General features: G+C 42.0%; 1 protein-coding gene across 3 annotated transcripts in view; it reads left to right on the top strand.

Annotated features, from left to right (window-relative positions):
* AP-1sigma (AP-1 complex subunit sigma-2) overlaps nt 1-22,851 on the top strand; it is a 72,984-nt gene that overhangs the window by 9,312 nt on the left and 40,821 nt on the right. For all 3 annotated transcript variants that reach the window (XM_080277724.1, XM_080277723.1, XM_080277722.1), the window contains exon 3: nt 3,784-3,962. In XM_080277724.1, the coding sequence (XP_080133850.1) occupies nt 3,784-3,962 (179 nt within the window). The remainder of the gene's footprint in view (nt 1-3,783; nt 3,963-22,851) is intronic.

Raw genomic sequence — 22,851 nt, 5'->3', positions numbered from 1 at the left:
AGCATGCAAGAAGCACTAGCCAGAGCTCTAGAATTGGAGTCCTACGTCAGGTCCAGTACATCCACTTTTCAGGCAGGTTGTAGTGTAGGATTCAAGGCAAGAAATGTTCAGGCAAGGGAAGTGGAAAATTCTGAAGGAAAGTGCTGGCACTGTGAAATGCCAGGACATAAAAAAGTGGACTACTACAAGTCGAAGAGAGAGAACAGGAGAAGGTCTTAGGAGGTTGCTGGTTCTGTGGGAAACCAGGACATAAGAAGGTGGATTGTTACAAGTGGAAGAAGGAGCACAAACAGCAGTGCAAAGAAATCTTCAGTTGTAACAAATGGGTGTTGGATATGTGGTTAGGTGGGACACCTCAGCACTTCAGTTATGAGTGTCCAGATGAGACTTTATGAGGGTAAATTTGTGAAGGCCGGTGACAAGAGGCAACAACCAGCCAGTTTTTTGTGAGAAGCCCCACTACTGAGGAAATGCAGGAGAACCATGATGAATAGCCTAGTGTGTAGGGTAGGAGCATTAGTATCCAATCAAAAAGTGCCATGTATTTATTTTGATCATAGATTTCAACTTGAACTAAGTGCAAAAGTAATTTCGTTTACCCCTCAAATCCTTCAACAGTCACTAAAGTTTATATTAAGAGCAATGCCAAATATCTGTGGAACATCATTTTGCATATACATATATATATATGGTATGTGATTGGAGTTAATGGTAGTACCACCAAGTTCAATCACTTGACCGCTAACTCCAACCACATTCTATTAAAAATCTAAATGCCTAAATTTAAGCCCTCTCCCTCTAGGATATTATTTTCCAACATAAAACCTTCAAAAAATTGTATTTATCTCTTGCCCTTAGAGGCCTAGTTACGAAATGAAGAGAAGCAAATTTTCTGGGAAAAGAAACACGTGATGAATGAGGATGCAAATAGTGTTTAATATACTTGCAATAATGATAATACAATATATAGCTAAGCTTAGCAGTTTTAACCTTGTTCCTCAGAATTAGTAGGCTAACCATGTTCCTGAAAATAAGTTGAATTGCTTATGTTCTTGGGAATAACTTAAATAAGTGTTCGTATTAATAAGGAAACTAACCATGTTGCTAAGAATATGATAATCATTTTAGTTAGCCTACCAGTAACCACATTCCTGAGAATAATTTGAACTATGGTAATCATGTTCATGAGAATATATAAAGTAAATGTAGAGAGAAACCTGTACTGACACAGGAAAAATCATCTGATATATTACCAATATGCTGGGAATCGAACCAGGGACTCTCAGGTGAGAGCCAGGCAGCATACCACTACACCACGACCAGGTAAATGTTAACTCATGTTGTCACAATCTTGTAACCAACGTCCCTCCGCCCCCACTGTGGGCATCAAGAGGATGAGTTAACCCCCTGGCACCTGGTTGTGGTGTAGTGGTATGCTGCCTGGCTCTCACCTGAGAGTCCCTGGTTCGATTCCCAGCATATTGGTAATATATCAGATGATTTTTCCTGTGTCAGTACAGGTTTCTCTCTTCATTCTGACTTGCCGTAAGTGCTTGGGATAGATTAAAAGCATCTACTTGCCCGAGTGCCAGGGGGTTAACTCATCCTCTTGATGTCCACAGTGGGGGCGGAGGGACGTTGGTTACAAGATTGTGACAACGTGAGTTAACTTTTACCTGGTCTTGGTGTAGTGGTATGCTGCCTGGCTCTCACCTGAGAGTCCCTGGTTTGATTCCCAGCATATTGGTAATATATCAGATAAAGTAAATGTGTTCCTATGAATAACAAAACTAATCATGTTCCTAAGAAAAAGTAACCATGTTGGTTAGCCTGCCTAGGCCTATGAAGCATAGTTTCTGGAAATTAAAATACAAGGTAAAACTACTTTCAAAGATCATTCTGGCATGAAACTTACTCCACACTAGAGAAACATTATAGGCCTACAGGTATTACACTATTCCTAGACAACTCTTCCCAGCTGCTAGTACTCCATTTTCAACCTTAATCGTAGCAGTTCTGCCCAGAATCACATCAGTTATACATTTATTTTGAATAACACAAACTTCATCTGGTGTCACTGGGAAAGAAAGGTCTTCAGAACTGCCCCAAACAAAGTGATCTTTCTTAGCTTCCAATTCCTTGACCCGCGGCGTCCCGTCGATGTTCTTTAACGTCCACACGTTTTGTCACTGCCAATCCCGTTGACGTAAATAAACGCGAAAAAATTGCAAGGTCCCTAATTTGCACAATTTTCAATTTTCGTGAGTCATTTTTTGTACGTATACACGTGACACCTTCCTCAACAAGATGCCAGGCAGGGACAATGCCTTACCCAGCATGACCTCGTCCCCCCCCCTGCATGCCATTGTCTCAGCAATTCACCTGTTTTCAGTGACCTGGCCACTATAGCCATGTCATGCCACGGTATGAAATTCATGGCCAGAGTGATTCCCCAATCAATGACAATGTGGAGGACAAACTTTACATAGCATTAGAGGAAGAAACAGTTAGAAATGATGATCAGGTAATGTGGCAAAAAAAGATCAGGTATTAGTGAGTGAAACAATGCTTATAATGCCTATATTACTGCTTGAAAACCAACATACTCTTGTACTACATATAAATTCGTACCATGTAAATAAATAAATACCGTTTATGAGTGGTGTGAAATAGTTATCCTCCCATAGAACTCGTTTTCTTTGGTGCCAGCCTTCTGCCTATGGGTGACTCTACACTGAGTAACAAGCCAAATGGTTTCCTGTACACCAGGAAACTATTTACTTCGCTAGGTGGTAATCATATAACCAAATTTTGGCACCTGGTGGTTTAGTGGGTAATTATTGTGCTCCAGTCGTATTGAGCCGGTGAAGGCTTATATCCAAGGGGTGGTTGGGGTTTATTGCTCACTTAATGCCACTCAGGGATGAGCGAGGTTGGCCACTCTCGTCTTAAATGTCAGGACCAACTGCCTAGCTCCGGGCTCCTACGCTCCTCATGGGGCAACGTAGGATTGGATGATGGATGGATGGATGGAATGACAGAAGTCAAGAGTGACATATATGTTTATTGGCCATTGACCATGGTAGTATGTGTAGTTTCTCTGATGGCACCTCTCTGTGTGTTGCTATTTTGAGGTGTGGAAATGGGTTTTGTCAGAGAGGACAGTGAGGAAATTTGGGTGTTGTGTCAATGCAGATGTGTTAGAAAGTGTTGGGAAGAATGCCCCAAGCTTGAAATGGTTTGGCCATATGGAGCAAATGGGGAATTAGAGATGACTAGGAGAGTGAATGTGAGAGGTTGAGGGAGAGAGGAGGAGAGTGAGACTGAGGATGAGGTGAAAGGGTGAGGTGGAGACATACTTTATATGAATGAGAGTATTGTGAGATGTAAGGAGGACTGGTTGCTGGTGGAGAACAGGATGATGTGGAATAGCCTTGTTTATGGTCACTCCCTTTGGAGTTATGTCAGCTAGTTAAAGATAGATAGATACTGGTAGCTTTATATTCGCTTTGGGGAGGCTTCTTATGCAGAAGTAGTGAAAAAAAAATGTTTGACCCTTTGATAGGAACATGTTTTTAAAATGTTATTCTTGCTGCCAACAGGCTGCAATATTCATCTGAAGAGAGGACCTCTCGGTTTAGTGAAGGCTGTCATATTCAGCCAAAAAAAGACATAGTTGTAAAGGGGTTGGTGATCATTTGGGATAATATTAGTTGTGCTGGGGATGCAAGTATTTTTGTTTATAGTTTTGTGTAAATATACTATGTTTCCATGTCTCCACAGATGCAGTTCATGTTGCTGTTTAGCCGGCAAGGGAAGCTCAGGCTCCAGAAGTGGTATGAAGCACACCCAGATAAAGTGAAGAAGAAAATCACCAGAGAACTCATCTCGACCATCCTCGCAAGGAAGCCCAAAATGTCCTCTTTTTTGGAGTGGAAAGATCTGAAGATTGTGTATAAGAGGTGGGTACTCTGTTTTGTTACCAGTAAGTTAGACTTGCTTTTGTAATGTATAGGAGTGTCAAGTTGTTGCATGTACGTTGAACGTTGATGGAGTACAAAAATTTTGTTAATCCCTAGGTGCCAGGCTATTTATCCCGTGGTCGTCCTCTCAGTACGGGCAATTTTCCCGGAATTACTTGTTTTCAAACCTTAAAATCTCAGAAAATATAGCAGTTTGGGAAACAAATTAAAGACCATATTGCTTACCAACTCTTCATCTTGCAAATGAAACCATCCCCTGGTCTGTAGGTGGTTGTGTCAGTGAGTAAGGACATGAAGAAGACAAGTAACTTATGGCGATTGAAGTGGGATGTCTTCATGCATGTGCGCATGACCCCGACTTTGCCTTTGTTCTCAACAAGATAACTTCTCCACTACTAGATAAACTAGATACAGTGGCATCCAAGGCACGCCCTGTGGCACTATCACTGAGCCCTTTCTGAGTATCTTTGGGGAGAGGCTTGGCAGGGGTGGATGAGGCGGAGTCTGCATGATGTGGGTATGGAATCGGATGAGGAGGAACCTGAAGACATCGTTCAACACTTGGCAAAGGCATGGAACAGACCGAAGCACACGTGCGTGCACTGGCGGGAGTCTGTCCCTATCCTTTGGTGCGAAGATCAAACATGAGCCATTTCAAACAATGGCGGGAAGGAACTTGCGGCATGTGCCCTGGCCCAGTCTACTTTGTTTGATATTAAGAGATCCCTAGACAAACTCATGGAGTACACGGCTGACTTCTTGTCGAGAAGCAAACGCAACATGGAGAGGAAGGTGATGTTTACTCCCAAGTTTGCTGAAGTCGACCGCTCCACGTTGATTTGGTATCGACAGCAATGTCCTGCTGGTGTGATGGTGCATGGTATGGAGCTGAAGGCTGCTGCTGAGAAGTTCGCCAGACTTTACGACGCCCTAGACTTCAAGGCATCTGAGGGTTGGCTCTTCGCGTTTAAGTTACGGCATGGCCTTACCAACCGTAAGTCTCATGGCGAAGCTTTGGACGCTAACGAGGATGGAGTTGACGAGTTTCAGCACAAGGTGAAGGGCTTGATCGACAGGGAGGGCCTCACTCTCGGTCAAGTCTACAACGCTGACGAAACTGGTTTATTCTATTGCTCTTTGCCAACAAACGCTTTAGCCGAGGAGACGGAGAAGCGTGTACCTGGCCGCAAGCTCTCCAAGCAACGGATATCTGCTTTGTGTTGTGCCAATGCTAACGGCATGCACCTGCTTATGCCCGTTATTGTTGGTTGTGCAAAGCAGCCTCGATGTCTTCGTGGGGTGATGGATGTCCTTCCTGTCATCTGGTACCATTCTTTGAAGGCGTGGTTCACAGCCCAGATCTTCAAAGACTGGTTCCACCGCCATTTCGTCAAGGAGGTCATACATTACCAGACGGAGAAACTGGGAATCCCACGCGACCAGGTAAAGGCCCTCCTTCTCCTCGACAATGCACCTGCCCACCCGTGCGACAAGGACTTGGTGGCTGAGAATGGCCGCATTAGGTGCATGTTTCTGCCACCTAATACTACTGCTCTCACCCAACCTATGGACCAAGGAGTGATCGTGGCAATGAAGCGCCTATACCGCCGGAAGTTCCTGGACGAGGTGATGGTTGTTCTCGAGGACGAGGACGAGTGCAGGGAGGGACGGGACACGCGAGGCCAGCGGCCTTTGGAAAACCTTCGCCGCTACAACATCAAGTCTGCAATCTACAACTGGGCCAGTGCATGGAAGGAAATCCCTGTCATGACTCTAGAAAATGGTTGGTCTCGTCTGCTTCTCGGAACGGATGCGGAGTACGATTTCCTAGGTTTCGACGTGGATGACTTCCATGCACTTCTACGTACACACGGCGATGATGTTGATGTGGACGATGTGCGTGAGTGGTTGGATGACAACGAGGGCGATCCTGGGTATCAGACCCGGTATGATATCGAGATCGCATCTTCAGTTGCAGGTGTCAGTGCCCAGCTTGAAGATTCTGACGAGGATGGCAACAATGATGAGGACTCCTCTCAGCATGACATAACTCCAGCTATCCCCAATCTGAGCGCACTCCGGGAACACCTAGAGTTCGTTCTGGACTACCTGGAACACCCGGACTGCGACAGGGAGATGGGGCCCTAGGGACTTATCGAGGAAGTGCGTGCTTTCTGGCAGCGCATCATAAATTGTCAGAATCGTCGTTTCTTGCGTCAGTCAACGATTGACAGCTTTTTCAGGCCCATGACCCCCGCTGTGCCCAGCCCTGGCTCCACTCTGTTGCCTCCCCAAGACAGGCCCTCATGCTCTGAGCCACAGCCCAGCACATCAGCCACGGTGGAGTCACCGCTCGACGTGAGTTTGCGTCTGTCTTCAGAGTCGTCTGCAGTGGGTACGCCATCACCATGACTCAGCGACGCACCCCTAGGTCACCTCCCTGTGCTACTCTCAGACTCTGACAGTGATTAGACGCCAAGAACTTCTCCGCTAGACCACACGGGAATTTACAGAGTTGTGCTATGAAAAAACAGTGCATTATGTTAAGGATTTAGAGTTATGAGTGAAAAGACAAAAATTTAATGGACTGTAACTGTAACATAAATTAACTTGGAGTGTTTTTGCTTTAGAAAATGGTTTTAAGAGTGAAAAGACTTAAAGTGCAGAGTGCAACACTTATTTCATTAAGGTAAAATGGAGCGCAAGTAAAAGACAAGAGTGCGCACTGTGAAGAGATTGGACTTCTGAGTGCGAATGACTAAGTTCAGTGCAAGACTTCATGAACAGTGTACTGCAAGTGCTTCAGAGGAGGCAGTTGTTCATCGAGATGGCCATGGACTTGCTGTAAGTAGGCAGAATGTTTCATACTGTACTCTACTGAATTTTCCATACTATACTTACCTCAAACACCTCATTTCACTCTTTTATGTCCCTTATTAGTGTGAATATGCTGTGTCTTAGGTGCTATGCATGTGCAGTAGGGAGGTGTTTTTCTGAGTTATTCTAGGTTAGGGTCCATAACTACCAGTTCAGGAGCCAGGGACTTATAAGTACCCAGAATGTTTAATATTGTATGAACCTACCTCAAAAACCTTATTTTATGCTTCTTTTGCATTTGTTTCAGTCTTTTATGTGCCTTATTGGTGTGATTTGGGTCTTAAATAGGTGCTATGCATGTCCAGAGGGAGTTGTATAGGTGTTTTTCTGATTTAGGCTAGGTTAGGGTCCATAACTACCAGTCCAGGAGCCAGGGACTTGTAAGTACCCAGAATGTTTAATATTGTATGAACCTACCTCAAAACCCTCATTTTATGCTTCTTTTGCATTTATTTCAGTCTTTTATGTCCCTTATTGGTGTGATTTGGGTCTTAAATAGGTGCTAAGCATGTCCAGAGGGAGTTGTATAGGTGTTTTTCTGAGTTAGGGTCCATAAGTACAAGTCCAGAAGGCTGGGGCCCAATATCCGGACAGGACCACTATCCGGACATGCCTATGGCTTTATTATGTCGGATATTGGAGGGATTACTGTATGCTTTTTAGCATGGGGACTGTGTTTGTCCCAGTGCTGGTGACATCTACCGGAATACAAGGCTTTTCAGAAGCACCCCATTTGACATGCCAGCCTATCCCATACGATCAGTAAAGACACACAAAAAACTGGGGGAGGGTAACTCCGCCCCATTGGTGACGTATATGGGGTCAGACCAATGAGAGCTTCAGTGTCTGGGGTGTGGCGTGATTGGCCCCCTAAGGTGGGGGAGAAGGAACCTCCCCCTCCCACCACTGTCACTTTACCTCCCTCAGCCCCATTGCATCATCTCCACATTGTCCCCTCCCAACCAACCATACCCCAACATACCCACTACAGCGGTGTGTGCATAGCAACCCTCCTCCCCTATCCTTCCATCCTCCTTCCCCCTCCAGCCACACACACTCCACCTCCACTTTTCGCCTGTCTTGTTTTGTTGCTATGGGCGTATACCAGACTGACATTTCATGCCTAGGGAACACTTCACATTGACATTAGTTATGTATATATAATTATTTACCATAAATAATGCATTTTCTATTTTCGCCCATGGGGGATTGGTAACTTTTTTGCATCTTTGACAAGTGATTGTGCGATAACTATTTGGTCAGTCTGGCTGAAACATACATTCTCAGGTGTGTAAATCAGTCTCTTGAAATGTGGAAGAAAATTTTTACCTCAGTGAAAGTTGAAAAATCAACCCTGTTTTGCAGCTGGAGGGACAGACCTGCTGAGCAAATTGCATACTTTAGGGGTTAAGAAAGCTTTTGACAGTACCGCACCAAAGACTTTTATGGGAACTGTACCATCAAGGAGGTACGGTATCCAAGGCAATCTGTTCTGTTGGATGCAGGATTTTCTCAGAAAAAGGGAAATGAGAACAATTTTGAGGAGAAATTACTCATCATGGAGGGAAGTGATTAGCTGAGTGCCACAGAGCTCAGTGCTGGCACCAAGTATGTTTTTAGTACAGCATATATAAATGGCATAACAAGTAACATTGGAAATGGAAGCTATCTAAACATGTTTGTGGATGATTTAAAAATACAAAGGAAAATTACTAACAGATTCTTGCAAAGAGCTGCAAGAGGAATTAAACAAGCATCATGAATGGAACAATAAATGGCAAATAGAATTTAATGTGTACAGGTGTCATGTAATTAAGTTTGATAAAAGTGAGAAAAGATCAGCTAGGGGTTATAAGTTAGGATGATCAACCCTACAAATATCAGAAAGGGAGAAGGACCTAGGAGTAATTATCAATAACAGACTATTTCCAGATGACCACATGAGTGAGAAGGTATGTAACATGTATACATTGCTTGCTAATATGAGATTAGCAATCACATATGTAAATGAAGACATGCTGAGAAAGATCATAACATCATTCATCAGACCAGCCCTGGAGTATGCTCAGTAGTCTGGAATCCTTTTCTCAAAAAACACATAGATAATTTGAAAAATTACAAAGGGCAGCTACAAGATGGGTATCAAGCTTAAGGGATCTAAGCTATGAGAAAAATTGAATCTACCAACACTACAGGAGAGAAGGAAAAGAGGAGACATGATTATGCCTTATAAATGCATTTCAGGGAAAGAGAAAATAGACATAAATGAATATATAACCTATGGGGAAGCATCAGCAAGCGGATACTGCAAAAAAAAAGCATAAAAAGAGAGGCGATAAAGGCGTAAGGAAATTCAGTTCCCAAATACGGCAATTGATCAGTGGTATGCACTACCAAATGAAATAGTGTGTGCCAACACTACTCACAAATTTAAGGATATGTATGATAAAATTGGTTTAATACACGGGACAGTACGAGCTTGACTCATTCGTGTAAAGATATAATTAGGTAAGAACAGTTTGGTAAGAACACACACACACACACACACACACACACACCGATATAATTAGGTAAGAACAGTTTGGTAAGAGCACACACACACACACACACACACACAGGATCACGACCATCAAGTGATCCTGACCGACCCGGTGAATTACACACCGATATAATTAGGTAAGAACAGTTTGGTAAGAGCACACACACACACACACACACACACACACACACACACACACACACACACACAGCCGGAGAGAGCAGACGTCCCAGCCATCGCTGCTAACCTTAAGTAGTTTCAGGAATTTTGTCTGTCCTGTCTCCTAAGATCTTGTTTTAAATTTAAAATAATGAAAGTTAATAGACTACCAAAAATGTAAAGATTTATTGGCTAGAGTATACATGAATGTTTGTAGTTTTTTTCGGTAACAGCTGTTTTGGTACTTAACCAACATCAAACATGGCCGAAAATGTAAACAATGAGGGACTCGAATTTCAAGGATTTGATATAAACACCAATGTCGTGGACCTGGTTAAAACATTAATTATGAGGATTAGTGAACTTGAAAAGAAAGTAGAGAATCTAGTGATAAAGGATGTGTCTGAAAATACGGATACTGTACTACCATACAGAGTCTGATCCAATTCAATGAAACAGTGAATGAAGAGATTAGAAATTTGAAGCGTGAAAATGTTGAATTGAGGAGGAAACTAGAAGAGAGTACTAATAAAACGGAGAAGGTGAGCAGTGTATTAGAAGAACATAAGGCAAAGTGGGCACACGTAGAAGAAGAACAGAAAGAAGTGGTCAGCTTAAGAGAGATCATACAGGAAGAAAGGGAAATGAATAAGAAAAAAAATGGAAGAAAATGTAGTGAAAATACTGAAGAAAAAAGAGAATATAGTGAGAGAAACTGTAGAAAGGAACAGATGTGTGGTAATATTTGGAAACAGGGAAGAGGAAGAAAAGGTTAGGTTCGTAAGACTCGAGAGAGACACGAACCTGGTGAGAGGAATATTAGGCAAGATTGACCCCGAAGGAAACACGTGGGTAAAAGAAATTGAGGAAGTAAGGAGGATAGGGCCTTATAAGAAAGGGGAAACAAGACCAATGAGAGTCAAGTTTACATCAGAAAGTGTAATAAATGAGATACTTAAAGTGAGCTGGAAATTAAGCAAAGAGGCGGGGATGGAAAATATTATAATAAGAAAAGATCTGAATGAAGAAGAAAGAGAAATTTTAAAATCATTAAAGGAAGAAGTAAAGGGAAAAAATGATAAGAGGACAGAGGAAGAATGTAATATTTTTTTTTGGAGAGTATTGGATATGAAAGTAAGGAAGTGGTATTTAAGGAAATAGAAGTGAAGGAAACTAAGGGGGATGGCTGTGAAAGATCAGAAGTTGAGGAAGTGGTACGGATAGAGAGTAGGAGAGAAGAGGGTATTAAAAACGTCAAAAATAATATGAAGGTGATATATACTAATGTTGATGGTTTCATATCGACAAGGATTGAAATTAACGATTTCTTGAGAGAACATGAACCTGATGTCATGTGCTTTGTAGAGACCAAATTAAGAGAAGATATTGATGTTCATTTGGGAGATGGTAAATACAAACTGTGGAGAAAAGACAGGAAAGAATAAAAGGGAGGAGGAGTGATGATAGCAGTGAAGAACAACATAAATGTAGATACTGTGGAATTGGGAGAAGACAGGGCTGAAGTGATATATATGAAATTAGAAACTGGAGAGAATGTTAAGAGAGATATGGCGGTAGTGTATGTTCCCCCAAAGACGAGAGCATGGAAGGATGACGAATACCATGAGATGTTGTCAGATATGGCTAGCTATTTGCAAAAAATAATTGAGAAAAGCAATAATATAATTTTAGTGGGTGACTTTAGCTGTAAAGAGGTCAACTGGGAGGAATGGTACTTGGGAGGCGGCGAGGATTCGTGGGGCACTATGTTATTAAATATACAGTAGAACCTCTTAGTCTAGACCCCTTTAATCCGGATTTCTGTTAATTCGGACAAAATTTAAAAATAATAAGCTCCAAAAATATGTTGAAAGTAAAGTCATTTTCAGTATTGGCGCAGAAAGCGATTGTCATTCGTTTAGTCTCGGATCATGCTAGGTCGCAACATGGGCACCTGTTTAAACACACGCTAGCATTAGTTCCATCAACTAGTTCACCGACCATTTATATTTTTACGCTGTATTTCGAAAGTTAAACCTCCTTACCATGCCCCTTAATGCAAGTCAGCTTCTGCATTGAATAAAGGTGTTAAAAGGAGGAGTTTGCTTACACAAAAATGGGTCAGAATATTCTGCAGTGTTTAGTGATTACTGTAGGTTATTTTTTGTACTTAAATGTGCTTTACTTGTACATCAAACATTAGCTTCTTGCCCATATGGCAAGATGACAATGTATTTTTTGCCTACATAAGTTTTATATTTATTCCAAATAATACAGTTAATTAATTTATTTTTTTGCCTACACAGGCCTTAGTCACTTACTACAGTTTAAAATGTAGGCTAGTTTCTTGTCATGGCCTTACCTGTAAATTAAGCAATACAAAACTATCGTTCATGATTAGTTTTGTTATTTTAGTATCCTTTCATCTTTTGCAGTTATGTAGGGTTGACATATGCAACATATGTTAATAATTAACAAACATACCATATGTAGATAGTTTTTGGTATGAACTGGAGATTACCTTGATGGTCCGGACAATCTGCTAATTCAGACAACCCTTCCCCCCATATAGTCCAAATGAGAGAGGTTCTGCTGTAATAATGAATACTGTGATGACGCAATGGGTCAAAGAAGAGACATGGTTTCGAGGTGAGGACACACCAGCAAGGTTAGATTTACTGTTCACCAAAGAACCCGATGTAATAGAATCATTGAAATATCTCTGTAAAGTGATCATGTGGTCATTGAGTTCCAGATGTTAATAGGGAACGTCGAGCCAAGAGACGAGCTTCATCGACAGGGAAGATACAACTTTGGGAAAGCAAATTTTACAGGACTAAGAAACTTTTTTGAAAATGCGGATTGGAAAAAATTCAGAGAAACAAGAGAGATACAGAGGAAGTGGGATATCTTTCTAGACCTCTCTAATTTGGGAGTGGAAAATTTTGTACCAAGAGTAAGAGGGAAAGAAAACAGGAAAAAGGAGTGGTTTAATAGAAGGTGTATGATAGCAAAAAAAGAGAGAGATAGGGCGTGGAACAACTGGAGAAAGAGAGGTAACAACAGAACAAAGGAAGAATACAAAAGAACAAGAAATGAATACACAAGAATACGTAGAGAAGAAGAAAGGAATTTTGAAAAAGGTATAATAGACAAACGCAAGGATGAACCCAAACTGTTTTATAGATTTGTTAATGGCAAACTGAAACAAAAGGAAGGAATCACCAAACTGAAAGTAGAAGGAGAGGTCTTTAACCCCTTTAACCGCGGGGCGTCACTTTTGTGACGCTCGGCTACAATGGATCATACTGCGGGGCATCACTTTTATGATTCTGTGTTATTTTGAATTATCCCAGGCTCTCAAGTGGTGGCTTGTATCATCTATCAGTACTGCCAATGCCCAACACTAGTCAGCACTCCAAATCTCATCTGTACTCCCATCCATTGTTGACATTTTAGCTATTTTACCCCCTTCGTGACTCCCCTCCCTACCTGCCCTCCATTACCCTCTCCTCTCACCTCCCACGCCGCGCTGCGGAAATTTCCCCCTTCTCTTTCCACAGATTTCATCCATTGAAATAAGCCCTATGCCCTATATTTTTACCCAATAATATATACCAAAAAAAAAACAGGTAAGTGATAGTGTTATACTCCAGAAATTGGATAATTATCACCTGACAACACCTCACGTGCATTCATTCGCTACATTACCACGGTAATTTCCCCTTTGATTTATGCCTTGTAATCGATGTCTGTAATAAAAATATATATCAGAAAGGAAGGGAGAATCCTAATTGACATTTACATTCACCTGGAACAACCTATTTCTTTATTTATTGCCGAGATTTTCTACCTATAAAAAATTAGCATGTAAGTTAGCAGCAGTAAGCCTAAAGTGTCATTGTCAACCCTTCCCTTCTCAGATAATTTACCCCCTTCGTGACTCCCCTCCCTACCTGCCCTCCATTACCCTCTCCTCTCACCTCCCACGCCGCGCTGCGCTACGGAAATTTCCACCTTCTTTTTCCACAGATTTCATCCATTGAAATATGCCCTATGCCCTATATTTTTACCCAGTAATATATACCAAAAAAAAAACAGGTAAGTGATAATGTTATACTCCAGAAATTGCCTAATTATCACCTGACAAAACCTCACGTGCATTCATTCGCTACATTACCACGGTAATTTCCCCTTTGATTTATGCCTTGTAATCGATGTCTGTAATAAAAATATGTATCAGAAAGGAAGGGAGATTCCTAATTGACATTTACATTCACCTGGAACTACCTATTTCTTTATTTATTGCCGAGATTTTCTACCTATAAAAAATTAGCCTGTAAGTTAGCAGCAGTCAGCCTAAAGTGTCATTGTCAACCCTTCCCTTCTCAGATAAGCCGCGGCATTTAGTTCCTTGTCCTCCACTGCAGAGACAACATGTCGCACTCGCGCCCCGCCATTCCTGCCGCTTCTGCGCCCATTGCAAAGGGCCCCATGACCTCTACGCCAAAGAAAAGTGTTGAGGCAAGCAGGAAAGGCCTCAGTGACTCTGCAGTGGCATGAGAACTTGCTGAATTGTCCATGATAATAATGGACAGCGATTTTGATGATTCCGGTGAATCGTGTGATGAGCCGGGTGAAGTTATCGCGCCAGAAACAGCGACAACAAGTGCTCCTACCAGTGAATCAGTGTCTAGCTCCAAGGGAAAGGAGCCTTTAGTGCAGGAAGGACAAGAATTTGGGAAGGGAGTGAAAAGGCGGCGTGTTAGCCCCAGAACAATGTCCCCACATGACCCAGCCCGCCATGAGTCACGAGTGCATTCACCTCCCCGTTCCCCAAGCCCCGCTTTACTCATCTCGTCATCATCGTCGGCTGAGTTATCTCCGGAGTCTTCGTCGTCGGAGTCACCACCAGCATCAACAGTGAAGGCCGGCCGTAGAGGTAGAGGTAGATCTAAGAGAGTGAAAAGTAGTGTAGCTAGTAGGGTAAGGGCTGCTAGTGCTGTATGGCAACCTAGGGTCAGTGCGAGTGACCTTGACAGAGATAAGCCTCCCTTTCAGCCAACCTCCACCACCACCACCACCACCAGCCCTCCACCGCCATGCCAGGGAATCCTGGACGCCTTCGCGTGGACGGAAGGGTCAGATTTTGTCCCCGAAAACCTGGTTTTCGATGAGAGCTCGTCAGGAGTTCAGCCTGCCTTCACTATGGACGAAAATGCTGAGTGTGTCGACTATCTTTTGGCCTTCCTAGATGACGAAGTCATGCAGCACATATGTGATGAGACCAACAGGTTCGAATCACAACGTGCTGCTAGTGGTACAGGTGCAGCCAAGATGCAACAGTGGACCATGCTGGGAGTGCAGGAGCTGTATGTGTTCTTTGCCCTCATGCTTCTTATGCCACACTCCAAGAAGCATGAGTTGGAAGAATACTGGTCTATGGACACCTTACTACCCTCACCGACCTTCAACAAGTACATGACCAGAGATCGCTTCCGGAACATCATGGGAAACCTGCACTTTGCCGATAATGATGTACCTTCCCAAACCGACCCACTCTGGAAGATCCGGGAGATTCTGAACAGAATTGAAGGATAAGTTCATGTCATTCTTCCACCCATTTCAGAAGGTTGTCATTGATGAGTCCTTGGTTTTGTTCAGAGGACATCTTCGGTTTGTTCAGTACATTCCAAGCAAACGCCATCGCTTTGGAATTAAGTTCTTTGTACTGTGCGACTGTAAGATGGGGTACATCCTTGACTTCGTCATATATTCAGCCAGCACTGTCGATCTCGATAAAACACACCCCCTTGGCTTCTCAGGCTGTGTAGTGAAAGTGCTCCTAGAAAAGTATTTTGGTGGGAATCATGTGCTGTATACAGACAACTACTATACAGCACCGAAACTTGCCAAATACCTTTCTGAGCACGGCATTGGCTCCTGCGGCACTGTGAAAAGCAATCGTGCCAACTTCCCCAAATTCCCAGAGGCGGGAAACTCGCAGTGAGGAGACGTGCACCTACGCAAGTCTGAGAAGATGCTGGCAATACGGTGGCATGACAATAGAGTCGTGCACATGCTCACCACCGTACATAAGGGGGAGATGAGAGACAGTGGGAAGGTCGACCGTAGGACAGGCGAACCTGTGATGAAACCTGATGCTGTGTTGGACTATAATATAAACATGCGGCTGGTGGACAAGTCCGACATGATGATTGGTGAGATCGACTGCCTCAGGAAGAATACTAGGTGGTACTGGAAAGTTTTTCTGCATCTCATAGATATGACGATGCTGAATGCCTTCATCCTGTACAAGATGAAGGTAAAGCCACCCAAGTCCTTCTCCCTGAGGTTGTTCGCCAGGACTTGTGTCCAGCAGCTGCTGGAAAAATATGGTAGGGTGCAAGCAGCAACTCCAAGGCACCATCCAGTTACACTTCCCGACCGACTTGAGCAGAGGGCGTATATGGATCAGCACAGACTTGAGCTAATGCCTGCCACAGGGAAAAGGAAGGCTGCGATTCGCAGGTGTCAGGTATGTGCGCATACCACACACCGCACACCTGAGCATAAACGCACCTCTTGGCAGTGCGCTGAACGCCAGGTTCCCCTCTGTGTAACCTGCTTCTTTGATTATCACAGCCAGAAGCAGTTCTAACAGTGCAAGTGTGGAAGCAGAATTATTTGGAAATAATGTGTAAATAATGTGTAAATAGCAGGTGAAAGCAATGGATGTTCAGTTCATATGATTGAACAGTGTATTATAGTTTTATCTTACTGAAAGTGACAGTGAATAACATATTGTAAGTAAAATAGAAGGGTAAATATTGAAAATAGAATAGAAAATGTAAATAGTAATGTAAGTAATTAGTAATATAAGAATATGAGTACAAATAATTTATGTTATAACAGTGAGAGTGAATCCGTGGCTCTCTACGTATTTTACTGACTGAAAAATTGAATGACTTCAGTGACAATAAAATAATACAACTGAAGGAAACTTATGGAGAAAGACTCCAGATATATATAAGTGTGATATAGTAATAGAAATATAAAGTGTGAGGGGTTTTATGAATAATAAATGACAGAGTGCCTAGAGCGAACTAGCGCAAGTGCGGCGATCAGACGCGCTCGTAATTTCCATTGCTTTCACAGTGTTTTTTTTTTTTAGTATGGATCCCAAACTACTTGAAAATGGTAGAATAGTGTTTATAGTGTTTGTATCTGGCTGTGGTAATCATATAACGGGTTGTCGGGAAGTGTAAAGTGGAGACTTAGGTACCCTACTTCAGAGGTCTCCACAAGTCCTACAGAAACTGACGAAGGCTCAACAATCATTCCAGGAGAAAGCTGAAAGTATGTGCAATAAGCATATTTAATTTTATTATTCTAGGACTAATAACTGATTTTTGGCAAATATTTTTTGAGAGTCTCTCGGAGCCCAAATAACCCCGCGGGACACGCAAGTCATTGGTAAACAAGCCCGCGGTGTAGGGGTTAAGGATGCGGCAATGCAAGCAGAAATAATGAACAAACGTTTCCAGTCAGTTTTCACTAAAGAAAAGGAGCTTGTGGAAGGGGAGGGAGTGATTAGAAATGTTCCGGTGATAAAAGATATAAAAGTGGAGGTACAGGAAGTGTATAAATTACTGGAAACTCAAGATGTAAGGAAAACCCCAGGACCTGATTGAATTCCTAATTGGGTACTGAAGGAATGCAGAGAACAACTGGCGGATAAAATTCACAGTTTAACCCCTTAACCGCGGGGCGTCACTTTCGTGACGCTTGGGAGCAAGGGATCATACCGTGGGGCGTCGCTTTTGTGATTCTGTGTTATTTTGAATTCACCCGGGCTTCCAAGTGGGGGCTTGTATCATCTATCAGTACTGCCAATGTCCAACACTAGTCAGCACTCCTAATCTCATCTGTACTCCCATCCATTGTTGACAATTTAGCCATTTCTCCCCGTTCTTGACTCCCCTCCCTACCCCCCCTCCATTACCCTATCCTCTCGCCTGCCCGGCCGTGCTACGCTAAGTAAATCTTCCCTGGAATTTTTCACTGATTTCATCCATTGAAATAAGCCCTATGTCCTATTCTTATACCAAATAATATATACAAGAAAGAAATAAGGTAAGTGAGAGTGCCAAACACCTGGAATTGGCTAATTATCACCTGACAACACCTCACGTTCACTCGTTCGCTAATTTTCGCTGTTTTTTTCCCCTTGAAATATGCCCTATAATCTATTTTCGTAATAAATATACATGTAAGGAGGGAAGGGAGAAGCCTAAGTGATATTTACATTCACCTTGAACTACCTGATTTATAATGTATTGTCTAGATTTCCTGCCAATCATATCAGTGCTAAACAAAGATGTTTCAAGATCTAACATTGGTAGCTCTGAAAATATATTCTCCTAAGTAGGCCTCTAATCTATTTTCGAAATAAATATACATGTAAGGAGGGAAGGGAGAAGCCTAAGTGATATTTACGTTCACCTGGAACTACCAAATTTATAATGTATTGTCTAGATTTCCTGCCAATCATATCAGTGCTAGACTTAGCTGTTTCAAGAAGTAATATTGGTAACCCTGAATAACCCCTTAGCAGGCCTCCATGCTAGCCCTCCGTTATCAGGTTACTCTCAACTTCCGAAGTGAGAGTACGTATGTTTCTTCTTGCTGACTTCAAGGCCTTTTTTCACCCCCGTGCAAATGGCCCTGTGACCTTTACCCCCTACTAAACCTCGTGTGGAAAGAGGTAAAGGGCTGACAATTGATAAAAGAGTGACTACGATCTTTCTATTGAGTAAAACAGTGCAAGTGGAATTGTAAATAATGTGTAAACAGCAAGTGAAAGTAATGAATGTAAATATACGTGAACAATGGAAAATAGTTTTATAAGTTATTTCAAGTGACAGTGCACAACACAGTGTAAATAAAATAGAAATGTAAATAACGTAAATAAAATAGAGAACGTAAATAGAAATGTAAATGAGTAGTATTATAAGAATACGAGTATATACCCTAGGAGTAATGAAAGTGAAAGTTTCACTCTAGCATGTCTGCATGCTATGAGTTATGAGAGTGAAGATGAAAGTGACATTCACTCTCAATGCCAGTATACAGGACGAGAAAGTGAATGCTACGTATTTTACTGAAAGAAATTGAATCCCTGCAGTGACAATAAACTAATACTACTGAAGGAAACTTATGAATAAAGAGTGTAGATATATATGTTATATAGTAATAGAAATATAAAGTGTGAGGGGTTTTATGAACAATAAATGACAGAGTAACAAAAGCGAACTAGTGCCAGTGCGACGATAAGACGCGCTCGTAATTTCCATTGCTTTCACAGTGTTTTTTTTTTTTTTTAGTATGGATCCCAAACTACTTGAAAATTGTAGAATAGTGTTTATAGTGTTTGTATCTGGCTGTGGTAATCATATTACGGGTTGTCGGGAAGTGTAAAGTGGAGACTTCGTTACCCTACTTCAGAGGTTTCCACAAATCCTACGGTAACTGACGAAGGCTCAACAATCATTCCAGGAGAAAGCTGAAGGTATGTGCCATAAGCATATGTAATTTTATTATTCTAGGACTAATAACTGATTTTTGGCAAATATTTTTTGAGAGTCTGTCGGAGCCCAAATAACCCCGCGGCACATGCAAGTCATTGGTAAACAAGCCCGCGGTGTAGGGGTTAATCGTATGCTCACTGGAAGAGGGGAAAGTGCCACAAGAATGGAAGAGGGCAAATGTGGTATCAATTTACAAGGGAGGAAACAGGGAAGAACCCCTGAATTATAGACCAGTGTCTCTAACCAGCATGGTCGCAAAATTGTGTGAGAGAATCCTGAAAGACAGATGGATAAAATATCTGGAAGAGATGAATATTTTGGCTGAATGTCAGTTTGGATTCAGAAGTGGAAGGTCATGTGTTTCTAACTTGTTGAGCTTTTACTCAAGAGCGATTGACGTGGTACAGGAGAGAGATGGTTGGGTGGATTGTGTGTACTTAGACTTAGAGAAGGCCTTTGACAAGGTACCTCATAAGAGACTAATGTGGAAACTAGAATATATAGGAGGACTGAAGGAGAAACTTCTGGAATGGATGAGAGACTTTTTGAGAGACAGACAAATGAGGACAGTAATAAAGGATAGGATGTCTGGATGGAGGGAAGTAACAAGTGGAGTGCCTCAAGGCTCGGTGTTGGCGCCAGTAATGTTCCTGATTTACGTAAATGATATGGTAGATGGAGTGAACAGTTATGCAAGTCTGTTTGCTGATGATGTAAAGATCTTGAGGAAGGTAGAGGTTGAGGAGGATTGTAAAATACTGCAGGAGGATTTGGATAGGATACACAATTGGAGCCAGACGTGGGAAATGAAATTTAATGTAAAGAAATGTAAAATAATGGAAATGGGTAAAAGTACCGGGAGGCCATCACTGAATTATTTGTTGGGTAATGAAATAATCACAAAAAGGAGAGAAGAGAAAGATTTGGGAGTGCTGGTCCAAGATAGTTTGTCACCAGAAAAGCACATTAACAAGATAGTTGGAGAGACTTATAAACTCTTGATTAACATAAGAGTAGCATTTCATTATATGGATGAGGAGATGATGAAAAAATTGATAGTGGCCATGATCCGCCCCAGGTTAGAATATGCAGCGGTAGTGTGGTCCCCACATAAAAAGAAAAATATAAACAAGATTGAGAGAATACAAAGAACAGCAACCAAGATGGTCCCCAGTCAGACTGACCTGTCATACAGAGAGAGGCTGGAAAAACTGGATTTGCCTTCCTTAGAGGAGGGGAGACATGATTGCAGTGTTCAGGACCATGGTGGGAGTAGATAAAATTGACAAAGAAGATCTGTTTGTATGGGATAAGAGAGCAACAAGAGGACATGGAATGAAATTGAAAAAGTCAAGCTGCTTGAAGGATATCAAGAAATATAGCTTTCCTTACAGAAGTATAGACTTATGGAATAGCCTGGACAAAGAGATCGTCCAGTCTAAAAACTTAAACGAGTTTAAAGCTAAATTTGACTTATTGAGAAACAGCGACGGAAACCCACGAGCATAGTATATTCCGTGTATATCACAATTAGGTATATTAGGTAAATACTTAAATATTTGGAACGACTTAGACAAAGAGGTGGTGCATGAGAAAAACATTCATGTGTGTGAAGGTAGACTTGATAAATGTGGATATGGAGACAGGACAACACGAGCATTGCTCAATTCCTGTATACTACAAATAGGTAAATACACACACACACAGGCACAGAGATGTATGTTTGGCTTGCATTGTCGCTCAGTTCTGGCACCGCTGTGTGAGGAGAAGTCTGGGTATTACAGTACTGCAGATACTACTGTTATTACTACTACTGCTACAACTACCACTACTACTACTACAACTACCACTACTACAACTACTACTACTACTACAAATACAGTACTACCACTACTACAACTACTGCTACTACTACTGCTACTACTGCTACTACTACTACTACTGCTACTACTACAACTACTACTACTACTACTACTACAACTACTACAGCTACTACTACTATAACTACTACTACTACTACTACCACCTAAAACCTAAAAAAAAAATATTGTGAACAAAATAGTTATTCACATACTGTCCATAATAGAAAATACTGTATTTTCCACCATGACAGATTTTTTTTTTTCCCCCCAGTGATTCAGATATTTTCATTATAATAAATATGCACACACAAAAACTTTCAATAAAAAATAAGGCACTGATTTCATCATGAAACAAACTTTCTGCTTCCATTATTCACGTAAATAGATAGAGGGGTGGCGCGAGACTCAACACATTTTGTTTTCTCCTCCCTCCTCCCTCCCTCCTCCACCTCCTCCCTTTTTCCACTCCCTACCTCCTCTTCCATCTCATCTGTGCCAATATCCCCCTCTCCAGGATCGTCAATACCCTCTGAACCATTCCTGTCATCGAAAATAGCAGATGAACGTACAGGGGAAAATGATGGGCGCACAGTGGAGGACTTGTGTCCTCCACCCTCCTGACATGACGCCTCAATATCTACACTCATTATGGCGGTTGCTTTCCTGAGAGGAAGAGTCACTTTCTCCACTCACAGTTGGCGATAATGTCACCTTGTGTTCACTCCCTATCACACTGTCACTAAGGCCTTTTCTTTTCTAGCCTTTGGACTTCATTGGTGTTGAAGTTGGCGGCTGTGGGCGCTCAGCCAAGGATCCGGACACAGGGAAAACTTTTCTCGAAGGTCTATCCATTACGGAGGTAAGCAGGTAACTGGAGCATGACTCAGATGTGTGCAGGAGGGTTCCAGTGGCTGCGTGTTGTGGAAATAACCCACGGAATATTCAAACAATGCCGCGAAACACTAGATCATATACGTGTCACCCGGATGACCCTGGGAGGACATGTATATATGACACCCGGACGGGATGGGATAAAGACATAAAATAATGTCTAGGCTTATGGCTGTAGATCAGTGAAGCTCAAAACATTTCAGCACCCTCCTTCCCTCTTTAAACATAACCTATACAAAATATTAATACAGTAATCCCCCCAATATCTGATGTAATAGAGCCAAAGGCATGTCCGGAAAGTGGTCCTGTCCGGATAATGGGCCCCAGCCTCCTGGACTTGTACTTATGGACCCTAACTCAGAAAAACACCTATACAACTCCCTCTGGACATGCATTGCACCTATTTAAGACCCAAATCACACCAATAAGGGACAAAAAAGACTGAAATAAATGAAAAAGAACCATAAAATGAGTTTTTATAGGTATGTTTATACAATATTAAACATTCTGGGTACTTACAACAAGTCCCTGGCTCCTGGACTGGTAGTTATGGACCTTAACCTAGCCTAACTCAGAAAAACACCTCCCTACTGCACATGTATAGCACCCAAGACACTATTCACATCAATAAGGGACATAAAAGATTGAAATGAGGTGTTAGAGGTAAGTATGGAAAATGCAGTACAATATGAAACATTCTGAGTACTTACAGCAAGTTCCTGGCCATCTCGATGAATAACCCGCCTCCTCGCAGACTCTGACAGTAAGGAGGAGTTCCTGAACCACTTGCAGTACACTGTTCATGAAGTCTTGCACTGAACTTAGTCATTTGCACTCAGAATTCCATTCTCTTAACACTGTGCACTCTTGTCTTACTTGCGCTCCATTATACTTTAATGAAATAAGTGTTGCACTCTGCACTTAAAGTGTTTCCACTCATAAAACCATTT

The sequence above is a fragment of the Coenobita brevimanus genome, chromosome 71 (genome assembly GCF_032717465.1).
Source record: "Coenobita brevimanus isolate Jiangsu-jjx chromosome 71, ASM3271746v2, whole genome shotgun sequence".
Lineage (NCBI taxonomy): Eukaryota > Metazoa > Arthropoda > Malacostraca > Decapoda > Coenobitidae > Coenobita > Coenobita brevimanus.
This window is presented reverse-complemented; position numbering and strand designations above follow the sequence as displayed.